This window comes from Cervus elaphus, chromosome 7 (assembly GCF_910594005.1).
Source record: "Cervus elaphus chromosome 7, mCerEla1.1, whole genome shotgun sequence".
Classification (NCBI taxonomy): Eukaryota; Metazoa; Chordata; class Mammalia; order Artiodactyla; family Cervidae; genus Cervus; species Cervus elaphus.
In genome coordinates, this window is record NC_057821.1 from 18,791,029 (window position 1) to 18,803,848 (window position 12,820).

At 58.6% G+C, this 12,820-nt stretch overlaps 1 protein-coding gene across 1 annotated transcript; it reads right to left on the reverse strand.

The window, feature by feature from the left end:
* Positions 1 to 595: 595 nt before the first annotated feature.
* On the reverse strand, positions 596 to 12,492 carry AARS2 (alanyl-tRNA synthetase 2, mitochondrial). Its single transcript, XM_043907618.1, has 22 exons — positions 12,230 to 12,492; positions 11,386 to 11,577; positions 10,721 to 10,866; positions 10,328 to 10,495; positions 9,419 to 9,563; positions 8,675 to 8,820; positions 8,363 to 8,471; positions 7,961 to 7,999; positions 7,748 to 7,859; positions 7,197 to 7,330; positions 6,670 to 6,814; positions 6,281 to 6,453; positions 5,615 to 5,728; positions 5,373 to 5,513; positions 4,541 to 4,678; positions 4,340 to 4,449; positions 4,079 to 4,187; positions 3,663 to 3,785; positions 3,350 to 3,460; positions 2,695 to 2,778; positions 2,472 to 2,582; positions 596 to 2,038 (listed from the first exon to the last, which is right to left on the reverse strand). The coding sequence occupies exons 1-22, from the start codon at positions 12,464 to 12,466 to the stop codon at positions 1,874 to 1,876; spliced, it is 2,952 nt and encodes a 983-aa protein (XP_043763553.1). The 5' UTR covers positions 12,467 to 12,492; the 3' UTR covers positions 596 to 1,873.
* Positions 12,493 to 12,820: the final 328 nt, after the last annotated feature.

Below are 12,820 nucleotides of genomic sequence, written 5' to 3' on the forward strand. Positions count from 1 at the left end.
CAGTTATTTACCAACTAATCATCACTGCCTCAATTAGAATGAGAAATCACGCAAGAAATGCTGTCAGGAAGGCCTGCTCTCCTCCAAAATTTTGACTAAAGGGCCCAGAACTTTGCAGCCAGGGAGGCTCTGACTTGGGGATGGGTCCTCCAAGTTCCCCTTCCTTCATCCAGCAACAGAGATCTTCAAACAGAGGTCTGGCTTGGTCCTGGGTGGATTCACTTTGGGAGGGAAGGACAACTGCCCTCCATTCCACACCTTCCTTCTGCTCTGAGCTGCCAATTTCAGCTTCAGCTCAGGTTTGGGGCAGGTGTTTTGCAACTTGTTTTAAAAGAGAAGGCTTGGGACTGCTCTGGTGGTATGGTGGGTGAGAATCTGCCTGCCAATGCATGGGTTGAATCCCTGGTCCGGGAAGATTCTATACGTCACAGAAGAACTAAGCCCATGCGCCACGAGTGAGCCCACATGCCCCAGAGCCCATGGTCCACAAGAGAAGCCACCACAATGAGAAGCCCATGCACTGCAACAAAAAGTAGCCCCCACTCGCCCTAACTAGAAAGCCTGCAGGCAGCAGTGACGACCCAGCACAACCAACAATAAATAAAAAAAAAATTTTTTTAAGTTGTTTTAAAAAAAAAAAAAAAGAGTAGGCTTGCTTTGGCTCTGCCCGCTTCTGACCCCAAGACCAGCACCTGCCCCTCAGGCCTCTGCACTGACTCTGCCCTCAGATGTCCACAGGGCTCACACCCTCCCAACCCGTCTGCTCTCTCCATAGATCTCACCCCCATCTGATACCTTCTTCTTTCTCGTCATTGCTGTTTCCCCATGGGAAGAAAGCTCCACAAGGGCAGGAAGTTCTATTTGTTTCTTGCCATAGTCTCAGCATCTGACCAGTACCTGCTGGCTTGTTTGGCTCTGCTGGGTCTTAGTAGTTCCCCGACCAGGGGTCAAACCCAAGCCTTCTGCACTGGGAGCTTGAAGTCTCAGCCACTGGACCGCCAGGGAAGTCCCTGTTGGCTCACTTTATCAACAAATCATCAGAGCCTTCATTAAAATGAGAAGTTGTTAATGAAATAAGTGACAGCAGAGAGGATCTGCCCAGCTCTGATGACTTTCACATGACAGTTTTCAATCTTGGCTAGGGAGGCCTTTGTGGGTGCTCAGAACAGGCTGGCACAGCGGGCTTGGCCAAGCGCTTGTGGTGGTGATGAGGGGAGTTCAGATCTGGATGCCAGGTGGCCTTTCAGTCCAGTGTGAGGGGTCAAACTGGGGATGGGGCACCCATTCCAGGTTGCTGAGAAGGGAAAGGCTGCCTTTTTTTAGGTGAAAGAATGTCCTGGAGCTTCCTATATGTGTGTGTACTGAGTTGCTTCAGTCGTGTCTGGCTCTTTGCAACCCTGTAGACCATAGCCCGCCAGGCTCCTCTGTCCATGTGATTCTCCAGGCAAGAATACTGGAGTGGGTAGCCATTCCCTTGTCCAGGGGATCTTCCCGACCCAGTGATCAAATCCTGGTCTCTTACGTCTCCTGCATTGGCAGGTGAGTTCTTTATGATTAGCGCTACCTGGGAAGCCCTCGAGCTTCCCATCCTGTGAAATACATTTTAATGAACAATCACAGCCAGAACAGCCGTGTGCGTCTCCACCTCCACCTCGCGGGGTCTATGTTCAGGCTCACTTCTGTCTTCCCCAGCCCCCATCTTCTTGTGTCTGTGCAAGTCCCAGCCCAGGGCACCCTCTTGGCGCAGCTGCTTGGCCTCCAGACCTGAGTCCTCTGCTGAGCCTCCGGGGAGGTTCTGCTGGCTCCTGCAGGGCTCCGGGCACCGCCCTGGCCGCAGTCTCTTCAGCGTGTGTGAGTCCCTGAGTGAGCCTGGTCAGAGCTGGCTGAGGGCATAGGCTCGGGCTGTGCTGAGGGCAGCTTCCAGGTCAGCAGTGCTTCCAGTGCCCTGGGCCACCACTCGAGAGCCCCAGGCTTTGCCCCCCATGTGGCTGCACACGGCCAGCGCCCAGGCCTCTGCCGTGAAGGCCGGCATGGCACTCTGGGGACAGAAACAGAAGGGGCAGTGATGCAGAGCAGCCCTCCCTGCCCCACCCACTCACTGTTCCCTGGAGAGTGGAGTCAGTGAGCAGAGCCCTCTCCTAAGCCGGGCATATGGTGGGCGTGGGTAACTGGGTGAGGAGACAGGAGAGGGATGGGCTGGGAATGCATCTATAGAGGTTGAATGGCTGCTACCTATTTGCAAGAAATATGCAGCCTGGAGGGTGGGGTGGTGGGAATTGAGGGAATCCTCTGAGGGTGGGGGGGGGACGGGGTGGGTTGGGGACAAGGAGGTGGCCTTGTCCCCATCCTGGGGTATCCTCAGAGATCACCTCTACCCAGCCGTGGCTCTCTTGTGTGGGAGGAATAAAAGACAAGGGATCAGCAAGCTGGACTAGGAGATGAGTGGGGTGGGGCGGCCCTCCCCCCCTCACCTGGGCCACCTGACAGGCACACAGCACCTGTCCCAGAGGCTGGGGGCTGAGGAGCAGCACGGATGTGCTGGGCGCCTGCTTACACAGCTGCCGGACCACCTTCACCAGCACCTGCACGGGGGAGGGCAGATGACAACCTCGCAGCTCCCTGGACTCCCAGCTTCCTCCCTGCCAGCACTTTCCCCTCCCCACACCCTGGGCCCACCCCACACCCAACGCTTACTGAGAGGGACTCCGCGGAAACTGTGTCCACAATCAGGGGCCCCTCCGTGTGCCGCTGGAGCAGCTCCTGGGTTTTCTGTGCAGCCTGGGAAGCAGGAAGAATAGCGCAGAGGTCGGGCTGGGAAGCAATCGGCCCCCACTTCTGACCTGAGCCCCAGCCCAGAAATACCCTCCCACGCCCTCCGTCCCCCAGCAAAGATGCCAGGGGTTCTGCCGAGAATGGCCACCTTGTTTTGGGTCCCTTCTATGTCCTTCTTCTCCTCCTCACTCCTCCCTTTCCTTATAGCTCCAGGCTCCTACACAGGGGCCGCTGAAGGTGAAGGGACTAGGACTGGAGTGCAGATGGGCGAAGGGGGGCGGAGGGAGGAAGAGCCGCACTCAAGGACAATTAGGGCTGAATGGCGTAATCAAGTTAGCTTCTTGGAGGGAGACTCTGAGACAGGCTTGGGAGTTGGGGGAGAGACCCAGCTTGGCAGAGGGAAGTGGGGGAATGACCTGATGATGGCACCCAGATGGCAGGAGAGGTAGCAACTGCCACCCACCCTCAACTCCCCACCAGGCCTGGAGGTGTCTCAGCGTGCATACTAGAGCATCTCTGATGCTCGCCAAGTGTGCCTGCTATCTGCCCCGTGGGGTGTAGCCAGACCCCCTCTCACCTGCCCCATTTCCAGTTTCCGGATGGCAGTGTTGGCACGCCGCTGCAGCGCCTTCAGTGTGGCCTGAAGCACCCGCCGTTGCCACTGGGGCATCGTGGCGGTGTCCACGGCCTGTGGTCAGAAGCGGCATATCACTCCCTGGCCCCACTGAGTCACGGTCCCTGAGGCAGGGCCCAGCAGGGCTAGGGAAGGGGCCACACACCCCGCACGCCCCCCTGCAGACAAACAACAAACATCTGGGCTAGGGTGCAGGGTTGGGGAGGGGAACAGGGCCAGGCGGAGGGGGCAGCTCCACGGTGGGGGTGGCCCTCACATCGGTGAGTCGCCCGATGTCCTTGGACAGCCGATGCGCCTCCGCCACATCCCGGCTGCCCTGACTCAGCCGAGCTGCGGCTGCTTCCACCTCCTGGGCCAAGCTCTGGCCCACCTCCCGGGCCTGTAGGGAGGGCACAGGACGGTCAGGGCAGTGTGGCTTACCTGCCCTCCCCAAGACAGGGGTTCTTGACCTATTGCTGGGTGGGGACAAGTTAGAAACATTTAACAATCAGGACGCATCAAGGCATCAAATGATGACAACAGATGCCAGCTGCCAGCAGCTAGTGTGGCTCAGTGCACAGGTATGAATCCTGGTTCTGCTGCTGGGCATTCCCCGGCCCGACCACATCAGCTGTGTGCTCCCTGCCCCATCCACACCCAGAGAAGCCTCCCAGGCCCCGCTGGTGTGCTGACCTGCTGGGCCTGCTCCCCAGTGACGGCCAGCAGGCGGGTGATGCCCTTGACCAGCTGGCGCTCCCCGACGATGACCAGGTCTCCTATGGCCCCTGTGCGAAGCAGGTGCCTGTGGGCAGAGGGAGGGAGGAGGAAGTCTGGGGGATGACAAGAGAGAGAAGAGCAGCTGGAGCTCCAAGCCAGCGGCTGGTGGCTCCAGGGACAAGGGAAGGGAGGGGGTCCAGGGCCCCAGGCCAGAGTGGGCAGAGAGGAGAGACTCACGTCCCACAGCACAGCTCCACGGAGGTCTGCAGCGCAGCCTGGGAGGCTGGGTCCAGAGCATGGGCCACGGGCACCCCCACGGATACCACCCGCACAGGGTCTGGGTACACCTGGTGGTGAGAGGCGCAGGTCTGTGAACAGCCCTGTGAGTGGGGGGTGGTTACTCACATGATCTCCACCAACGGGGCTCCCCCAACTTGCCTCATCCAGGGAGCGCAGGCCAGGGACGTGGGCAGTGCGTGCCAGAGCCACCTCCTCCATGTACACGGCCTCATCCCGCCCCACGGCCTTCTGCACAGTGCCCTCCACTGTCCGGAGCTGCTCTGGGGTCAAAGGGGCCTGGGGGATTGTGGGGGAAACAGACCGACAGGCAGTCAGCCCCGTGCCTGGGAGTGATGCACGATGAAGCACTCGATGTTCACTGAACTAGCCCCACGCTAGTACACAACAGTGAACAGTGCCTAGTATATAACACATCCTCAATACGTTTGCGGAGCAGACAATTCTTTTCCTTAGAAAACGACCTGGGAACTGGGCCTATTGAAAGCAGCAGACCTTTCTTTCGCTAGGCACTGAAAATTGACCAGGAAATAGAAGACAGAGGCTCTGTACTTCAGGAGCTTACAAGGGGCAGCCAGTGGAAGAGAAATACAGGATGGGGGAGACGCAGGAGCAAGGAAGGAGTCATCAGGCAGAATAGGATTCAGTCAGTGAGCACTTCCTGCAGGATTTGAGCCAGATGGACATGGAGAAAGGATGACAGATAAGGAAGAGGGCAGCTCGGCTTGAGCAAGAACAGCCTGGGTGACAGCAGGGACAAGGAAGCTGGGCGGCTGAAGGCCAAGAGAGGACCCCGGACACCAGCTTGCCTGACCCTCGCTGGCGCAGGAGGGGCCTGATGGGAAGCCCCCCACCCAAGGTCCCCCAGTGACTGAGCGAGGGGAGTCCAGCCCTCTTACTGGTCAGACTCCCACACCACCAGACTCTAAGCCCGGCGCCTCGTATGAAGGCTGCCTCTCCGTGCCTGGCTCACCTGCGTGGCCACGTCGAAGCGCAGCCGCTCGGGATTGAGATGGGAGCCTCGCTGCTCTGTGCCGGGGCCCAGGGCCTGCCGCAGCGCCCAGCTGAGCAGGTGGATGGCCGTGTGCTTCTCCATGCAGCTCAGACGCCAGGCCTGAAACACTTCTGTCACCCAGGGTCCTGGGTGCGGGTGGGATGGGGAGGGAGATGGGGCTGCAGGACACGGAGAACAGACAGCAGAGGCGGGGTCCTCACCTCATCCACGTGCAGCTGCACCTGGTCCCCCACCTTGAGGCACTCAGGGGCTGCCGCCTCATGCAGGATGAAGCCTCCGCAGACCTGGGCCCGGGCCACTGGGAAGAGCACGTCCTGGGGAAGGGCAGGACCGAGGCACTGACTGCTGCCGCCTCTCCCTCCCCTTGGCTCCTTCCAGCTCAGGAGAAGTGGGGAGTGTGTGTGTGTGTGTGTGTGTGTGTGTGTGTGTGTGTGTGTGTGTGTGTGTGTGTGTGTGTGTGTGTGTGTGTGTGTGTGTGTGTGTGTGTGTGTGTGTGTGTGTGTGTGTGTGTGTGTGTGTGGGTGGTGGGCGCTGGGGGTGATGGTGGTAGTGGGGGGCTCACCTGCTAGCTCAGGAGAAGTGGGGAACGTGTGTGTGTGTGTGTGGTGTGTGTGTGTGTGCATGTGTGTGTGTGGTGGGCGCTGGGGGTGATGGTGGTAGTGGGGGGCTCACCTGCTAGCTCAGGAGAAGTGGGGAACGTGTGTGTGTGTGGTGGGCGCTGGGGGTGATGGTGGTTGTGTGTGTGTGTGTGTGTGTGTGTGTGTGTGTGTGTGGTGGGCACTGGGGGTGATGGTGGTAGTGTGTGTGTGTGTGGTGTGTGTGTGTGTGGTGGGCGCTGGGGGTGATGGTGGTAGTGGGGGACCCACCTGCTGGCCCACCAGCACCAGGTAGCCTCGGTCGGAAGCCTGGCCTCCCTGTTCAGCGTAGAAGTTGGTTTTGTCCAAGAGGAGGCCGCAGCGCTGGCCGTCCCCCACGGAGGCCACAGCTCTCCCATCCTCTGTATACAGCTGGAGCACCTGGGCCTCACAGGTGCCGAACTCTGCCAGGGCCAAGACCGCTTATCACTGCCAGGCAGGGGCTTGGGCCCGCGCCTCCCTTGAAGCCAATCAGCAGGGGCAGGGGGGCACTTCCAGCCGGGACCCACAGCGACCCCTGGCGGCTCCCCCGGGGAAGGCACAGGCCTGGTGGCTGATCTCTGTCCTCCCAATCGCGGTCAGGCAAGCCCGTGGCCACCCGCCTCAGCCCAGCCTCTCACCGTAACCGCCGCCTGGTCGCAGGGAGTAGCTGTACTTGGGGCTGTCATCGGTGGGGGGCACCCCGCGGCGCTGCAGCTCCCCCAGGGCGTGGACGTCGAGCCGCAGTCCCTGCTCCTGAACCGGCTCGGCCTGCAGTGCCCGGTGCTGTGGGACAGGCGTGTGTGCACGAGGGGGTGCGTGGAGACCCGGCTCCGCCACACAGCTTGTGCACCCCGCACCCTCTCTGGGATAAGCCCTCGGGCTGGGCAGGCCCTGGGCTGGCTGGTCAACCTCCCCTCGTGCAGGGGTCTCAGGACCAGGACCCACTGCGGCCCCCGATGGCCCCTCTGAGGACACGTGCTGGCCTCTCCCCTTCTGCTCCTCCGTGTGGCCCACTGCGCTGGCCTTCCTCTCCGCGGGCTGCGGGGGGTGCCTGAGCAAGCGGACAGCCCCTACCTCAGCCTCCCGTTTCCCTCTTCCCACAGGATCCCAGGACTGAGGGAGGGGCTGTGACCCAACAGAACCGGTGGGGCTGCCCGGCTGGTACCTGGGCCTCCTCCTGGGCCAGCCGCTCCAGCCCAGCAGTGTCCAGAGGCACCCCCTTCTCCTCCAGCATCAGCTCCACCAGGTCCAGGGGGAGCCCCAGGTTCCCAGACAGGGACAAGGACCAGGCCACTTCGGCTATGAGGGAGGAAGATGAGGGGCATCAGGGCTATTGAGGGAGGGAGGGCAGTGTGGAGGGAGTCGGGAGAAGGCTTTTCTGACCACAGAAGCCACCGGACGCCAAGCACATGGTCCCTCTCCCGGCACTGGGCAGGCCCCAGAGGAGGGTCACCTTCAGGCTGCAAAGCAGGAGCTGGGGGCAGCCCAGGGTCCTCCCTTGGCAAATGTCACTTCAGAGGAGGAAAGTTCATTCTTGGCCTGCAGCCAGCCTTGGAAAGCAGCGACCAGGGGCGGGCCCAGCCGGGCAGTGGGGAAGAGAGAAGCTGGGCGGTGGTGGAGAGAGTAGGTGGAGAGAGACGTCGGGGTGGAGATGTGAGGCCTGGGCTAGGCTCACCTAAGTGGGACCCTCACACCGTGGGCAGGCATCCTGCTCACCTGGGAATACGTCGGAAGGCCCCAGGCGCTTCAGGGTCCGCTCGATGACCCGCCGACCACGCTGCAGGGAGGCCAGGAAGGCCGCCTCATCCTCCGACACCAGGCTGGCTATCTGAACAGGGGCAGGGCAGGGCTGGAGCTGGGCCTCCTGAGAGGGAGAGCCTCTCCCCACAGCTCTCGTCAGCCCCTTCCTCGCCCACTCGAGTCCAGTACCTGGGCTGAGCTCCTCCGCAATTCTGGGTAAGCGTCTCCCTGGGGACAGTGCAGAGGCCCGAGGCGGTGTCAGAGGCAATCAGCTCACTCTGCCCCTCCACCCTGGCCCTCCCTGGGGACAGCTGCCTTGGGGGCTCAGAGAGGCTGATGGATGGGGGAGGGTCCAAATGGGGAATCAGCTTCTTTAGGGAGGGGAGGGGGTGATACAGGCAGAAGGGGTTCCTGAGGTCAAAGGCTCAGCAGCCTGGGCAAGGAGGCTCCCTGCTTTCTGTAAGCCCGCTGAGAAGACTCTGGGTTAGACACTCAGGGTGGGGAACCCAGGCAGGGTCACTGTTTGGGTTCACTGACAGGTTCTCCGAGTCCCCTGGGAGGCCCAGGGAAGCGACAAAGCTCTGCACTTACCAGCGTCTCCACCACTGCAGGCACCAGGCTGCCCAGGAAGCCAGGTGGTGCCCGCAACACCTCAGTAGAGAACCGTATGGCTCGACGGAGGATCCGACGAAGTACCAGCCTAGAGGGGATCAGAGCCCAGATACGAGCCCCCAGCAGCCCTGGGTCAGCAGGGAGGGGAGAAGGGAGGGCAAGACACAGAGTGTATGCCCCCTTCCTCCTCCGCCTGCCATCTCAACCCCACTCGCCTCTTCATCCCCCTCCCTCCTCTCCCCTGCAGCCCACAGCAACCCCTGCCCTTCACTGTAGCCCTTCCAGACTCACGGGGCACCAGACATCCCAGGGGAGACGCCGTCAGCGATGCAGACACTGAGTGTGCGGATGTGATCAGCCACCACGCGATATGCTGTGTCTGTGCGCCCCTCGTCTGCTGCCCCAACGCGGCCTGAGTAAGGGGGTGCCCCGCAACCCTGGAAGCATGAGATGAGACACGGCTGCTGGCCTTGCCACTCACGTTAGTCAAGTCAAGAACCCGGGGGCCAGCCTTGACTTGGCTCTGCTCTCTGCATCGAATCCATCAGTAGGGGCTTTTGCATCTACTTCCAGAGATCTTTCAAATCCATCTACTTTTCTCCACTTCCTCTGCTACCAGCCTAAGCCACACCTTGTCTTTTCTGAATTATGAAACAGCCTCCCAATTTCTCAGCTTCTACTCCAGTTTCCCTCCAGCACAACCTCCGCACAGCAACAGGAATGCCTTTTAAAAGTGACAATCAAGGACTTCCCTGGTCAATACAGGGGCCTGGGTTCGATCCCTGGTTGGGGAACTAAGATCCCACATGCCACAACTAAGTATGTGCATCACAACTACTGAGGAAAGAGTGAGGAGCAGTATCAGGTTGTCAACGTGAACTGGAGCCTCACGTCTGACATCCTCACATTCTTGGCTGCTCACTGTCCCCACAGGCAGGAATACTCTTGAGTTCTCAACAAAGGGAGAAAGCACTGGTGGTGAGCCTTAAGGGCTGCAGGTCAGAGTGGCTTCTGGAAGGGAAGAGGTGGGCTTACCTGGTGTATGGCGTCGAGAAGCGGGGAAAAGAGATCGGTGTCGTAGGTGGAGCGCCTGCCTTGCAGCACGGCTACCAGCCTTTCCAGGCCCATTCCCGTGTCCACATGCCGCTGGGGCAGGGGCTGCAGGCTTCCGTCTGCCTCTCTGGCCAGGTGTACGGGAAAGGTGTGCAAGGTGAGGCCCCCATAGGGTTGCACGTATGATGCTCAAGTGGCATAAAGGGATGAGGAGGGGATTTGGGGGGCCGACAGTAGGAGGAACCAGCGGGCAGAATCATCCCCCCCTTCCCCCAAAGCGGATGATGATAGCCTTGGGTCCTCTCCTTTCTCATAAAGGGTGATTGGGCCCTCGCCTAGATCCAGACCGCCACTTTCTGGGACACAATTCTTTGTTTTATAAAGAGGCATGTCAAGGCTGGTAGAAAATCTTAAGAGATTATCAAATTCAACTCCATCTTATAAGAGAGCAGAGTCCAAAGACCCACAGTGTCTAGTTGCAATGTCACGGGCAAAGATGAGGACTAAATCGGTTACCATCTGAAAAGTGTTTAGAAATATGCCTGAAAGTGAAAGTGTTAGTCGCTCAGTCATGTCTGACTCTTTGTCACCCCATGGACTGTAGCTTGCCAGGCTCCTCTGTCCATGGAATTCTTCAAGCAAGAATACTGGAGTAGGTAGCCAATCCCTTCTCCAGGGGATCTTCCTGACCCAGGGAATGAATCCAGGTCTCCTTCACTGTAGGCAGGCTCTTTACAATCTGAGCCACCAGGAAAGCCCCCAGAAATATGCCTGGCACATTGTAAATGCTGTTTAAGTATTTGTTTTCATAACAACTGGATCAAAGTCTCCTGACTGCCAACTTTTTCACTTTCCGTCTGGGATTTCCCTCCTCCTCTTGCAACCCATTACCTGTTATGTTGCATGAAGACCAGATTCCAAAGCTCCACCAGCTGGGGGGCCCCTGCCCCACCGGCCAGGTCATAGTGTATCTCAGTACAGGGCCCACAAGGCCCAGTATCCCCCATCTCCCAGAAGTTCTCCTCGGGCCCAAAGGAAAGCACGCGGCTGGCAGGCACCCTGAGAAGAAAGCCAGATGGATGGTGGGAGACAAAGGCAGAAGCCGGGGACCCCCTACCCCACCCCTGCTATCTGCCAGGGAGTCCTTCCATTAAGATCAGCAGGACAAGGAACAGGGTTGACCCTACAGTATCACAGGATATGCTGAGACTCTGAGGTCCGGTGCTGGTTATTTCCCAGTTTTCTTGTGCTCCAGGAGTGGGACATAAGTGGGGGTGGACTCACCCTAAATTGAGCCAGATGTCCCTGCTCTCCAGGTCTGGGCCCAGCCCAGCCTTGGGGTCACCACCAAAGTAGGAGACCCAGAGCCGGTCCTCAGGGATCCCATAGACCTGAGTCAGCAGCTCCCAGGCCATGCTGCAAGCTTCCTCCTGTAGTGGAAACCCAGTGCAAAGAGGAAGACGGGTGAGAAGGCCCCACTGAAGTGCCCATCAAGCCACATGAGTTCCACCCTCGGCTTAAGACAAGACCATTTCCACTGCCCACCTGGTTTCCAGAACAAGCCATGACTCTTTTGCTTCTGAGATTTTCCTGCATAGAAAGTGTCCTCTCTTCTAAATCCCATTTTCTTCCAGGCCCCACCTTCTCCATAAAACCCCCTACCCACCTCAGCCTGAGAGGATTTTTAACTCCTGCATTTGCATTTTATTCACAATAACTATTGATCAGCCATTAGGCAGGAGGCATAGTCCTGGTCCTCAAGGAGTTTACAGCTCAACCAGGGAAGCGAGACACATTTCTATTATATGTGTCCATTGAGCACTTTGCCTCTGTGTCTGGTATGAGGCCCTGCTTAAGCCGACTCTAACAGTGGAGACAGGATTAACCTTGGCTCCTTTCTTGGCTGACCACTGACCCTTTCCTAGCTCCAGGGCTTCCTGGGGACTGACCTTAAAATATTCACCCCCAAAGGCCCAATTGCCAAGCATCTCAAAGAAGGTATGATGGGAAAGGTCTCGGCCCACATCCTCCAGGTCGCTGTGGCGTCCTCCAGCCCTCACACATTTCTGGCTGTTGGCTACCCGTCGGAAGCCTGCCATCTCACTTCGTGGATCCACAGTGCCCAGGAAGATTGGCTTGAACTGGAAACACAGGAAGGGGGAGAGACATATCCTAACAGAAGGGAAACGCAGGGAGTGGGCATAGAGATGGTGATTCAGATTGAGGGCTGTCCATGGCCCCTGAGAGTACTGTGAAGTCTTGGCCCGGGGGGCAACTTGGGAGCACCCATCTCTGGTGGTGTCTGGGCATACAAATAAATCATGAAAGACTCTTCTAGTAAAATGAGAACGAATGTGTTGGTGGCTAGAAACAGGGCAAGTCTAGAGAGGCTAAGTGGTGCTCAAGGTCGAAAGCTTAGAGCACATAGGTTAGCACAGCAGCATGTACTCAACGTTTTAATGAATGGTATCTTTATTTAAAAAAACTAATAAATGAAGCCAGACTTCCCCCACCAGTCTGCCCCCATGGGACTCCACACCCGCCATTCCTGGAACTAAAAGTCAACCTTCACCCGCCATTCCTGGAACTAAAAACCTTAACTCAGAAGTTTCCCGATCGAGTTCTCCCCAAGCGCTAATTTGCACCCCAAACTCCTTGCCTAATTACGCGCAAGCTCTCTTTCCCCGAAAGGTAGGAGCTCCGCCCTTTGCGTCTCTTGCCCAATCCCGCAGCGCCTTTCTCTAAGGAAAAAAATTGCAAACTCCGCCCAGCCCTGCGTGGTTCAGCCCCTACCTGATTCATGCCTGCGTTGACGAAAAGCAAACTGGGGTCGCCGCGGGGCCTCACGGAGGCGGAGGGCACCAAGCGGTGGCCATGGCGGTCGCGAAAGAAGCTCAGGAAGGCGTCCCGTACGGCCGCGGCCTGGGTTGGAGAGGCCTCCGATGAGAGCGCCCGAAGGCCCCGCCATGAGGGCGACCTTCGAATGGCCCGCCGAAGTCGTCCAGCTGCGGCTGCCACCGACGCCGCCATCTTAACTGGGGGCAATACTTCACGAGGTCAAAGGGTATCGCAGGGATAGAAGTAACGAGAGCAGGCCTGGCGTTTCCTACAACGACCCCTGGCGGCAGGAGGACTCAAGACCGCTTCTGGCTCCCGGTAGAAGTGATCGGCAAGAAGGCGCCTGCAGGAGTCTGCCTATTAATAACACAAGCGGCCTGCCGCATAGTAGGCCCTTAATTCATTCGGCATTCAACAAATATTCACTGAGAGCCTGTTGTGTGCCAGGCATTTTCAGGCGCTTAAGGTACATCAGTAGTGAAACTGACAAAAATCCCTACCCTCCGGGGCCTTTGCTGGTGGTCCAGTGGTGAAGACTGTGCTTCC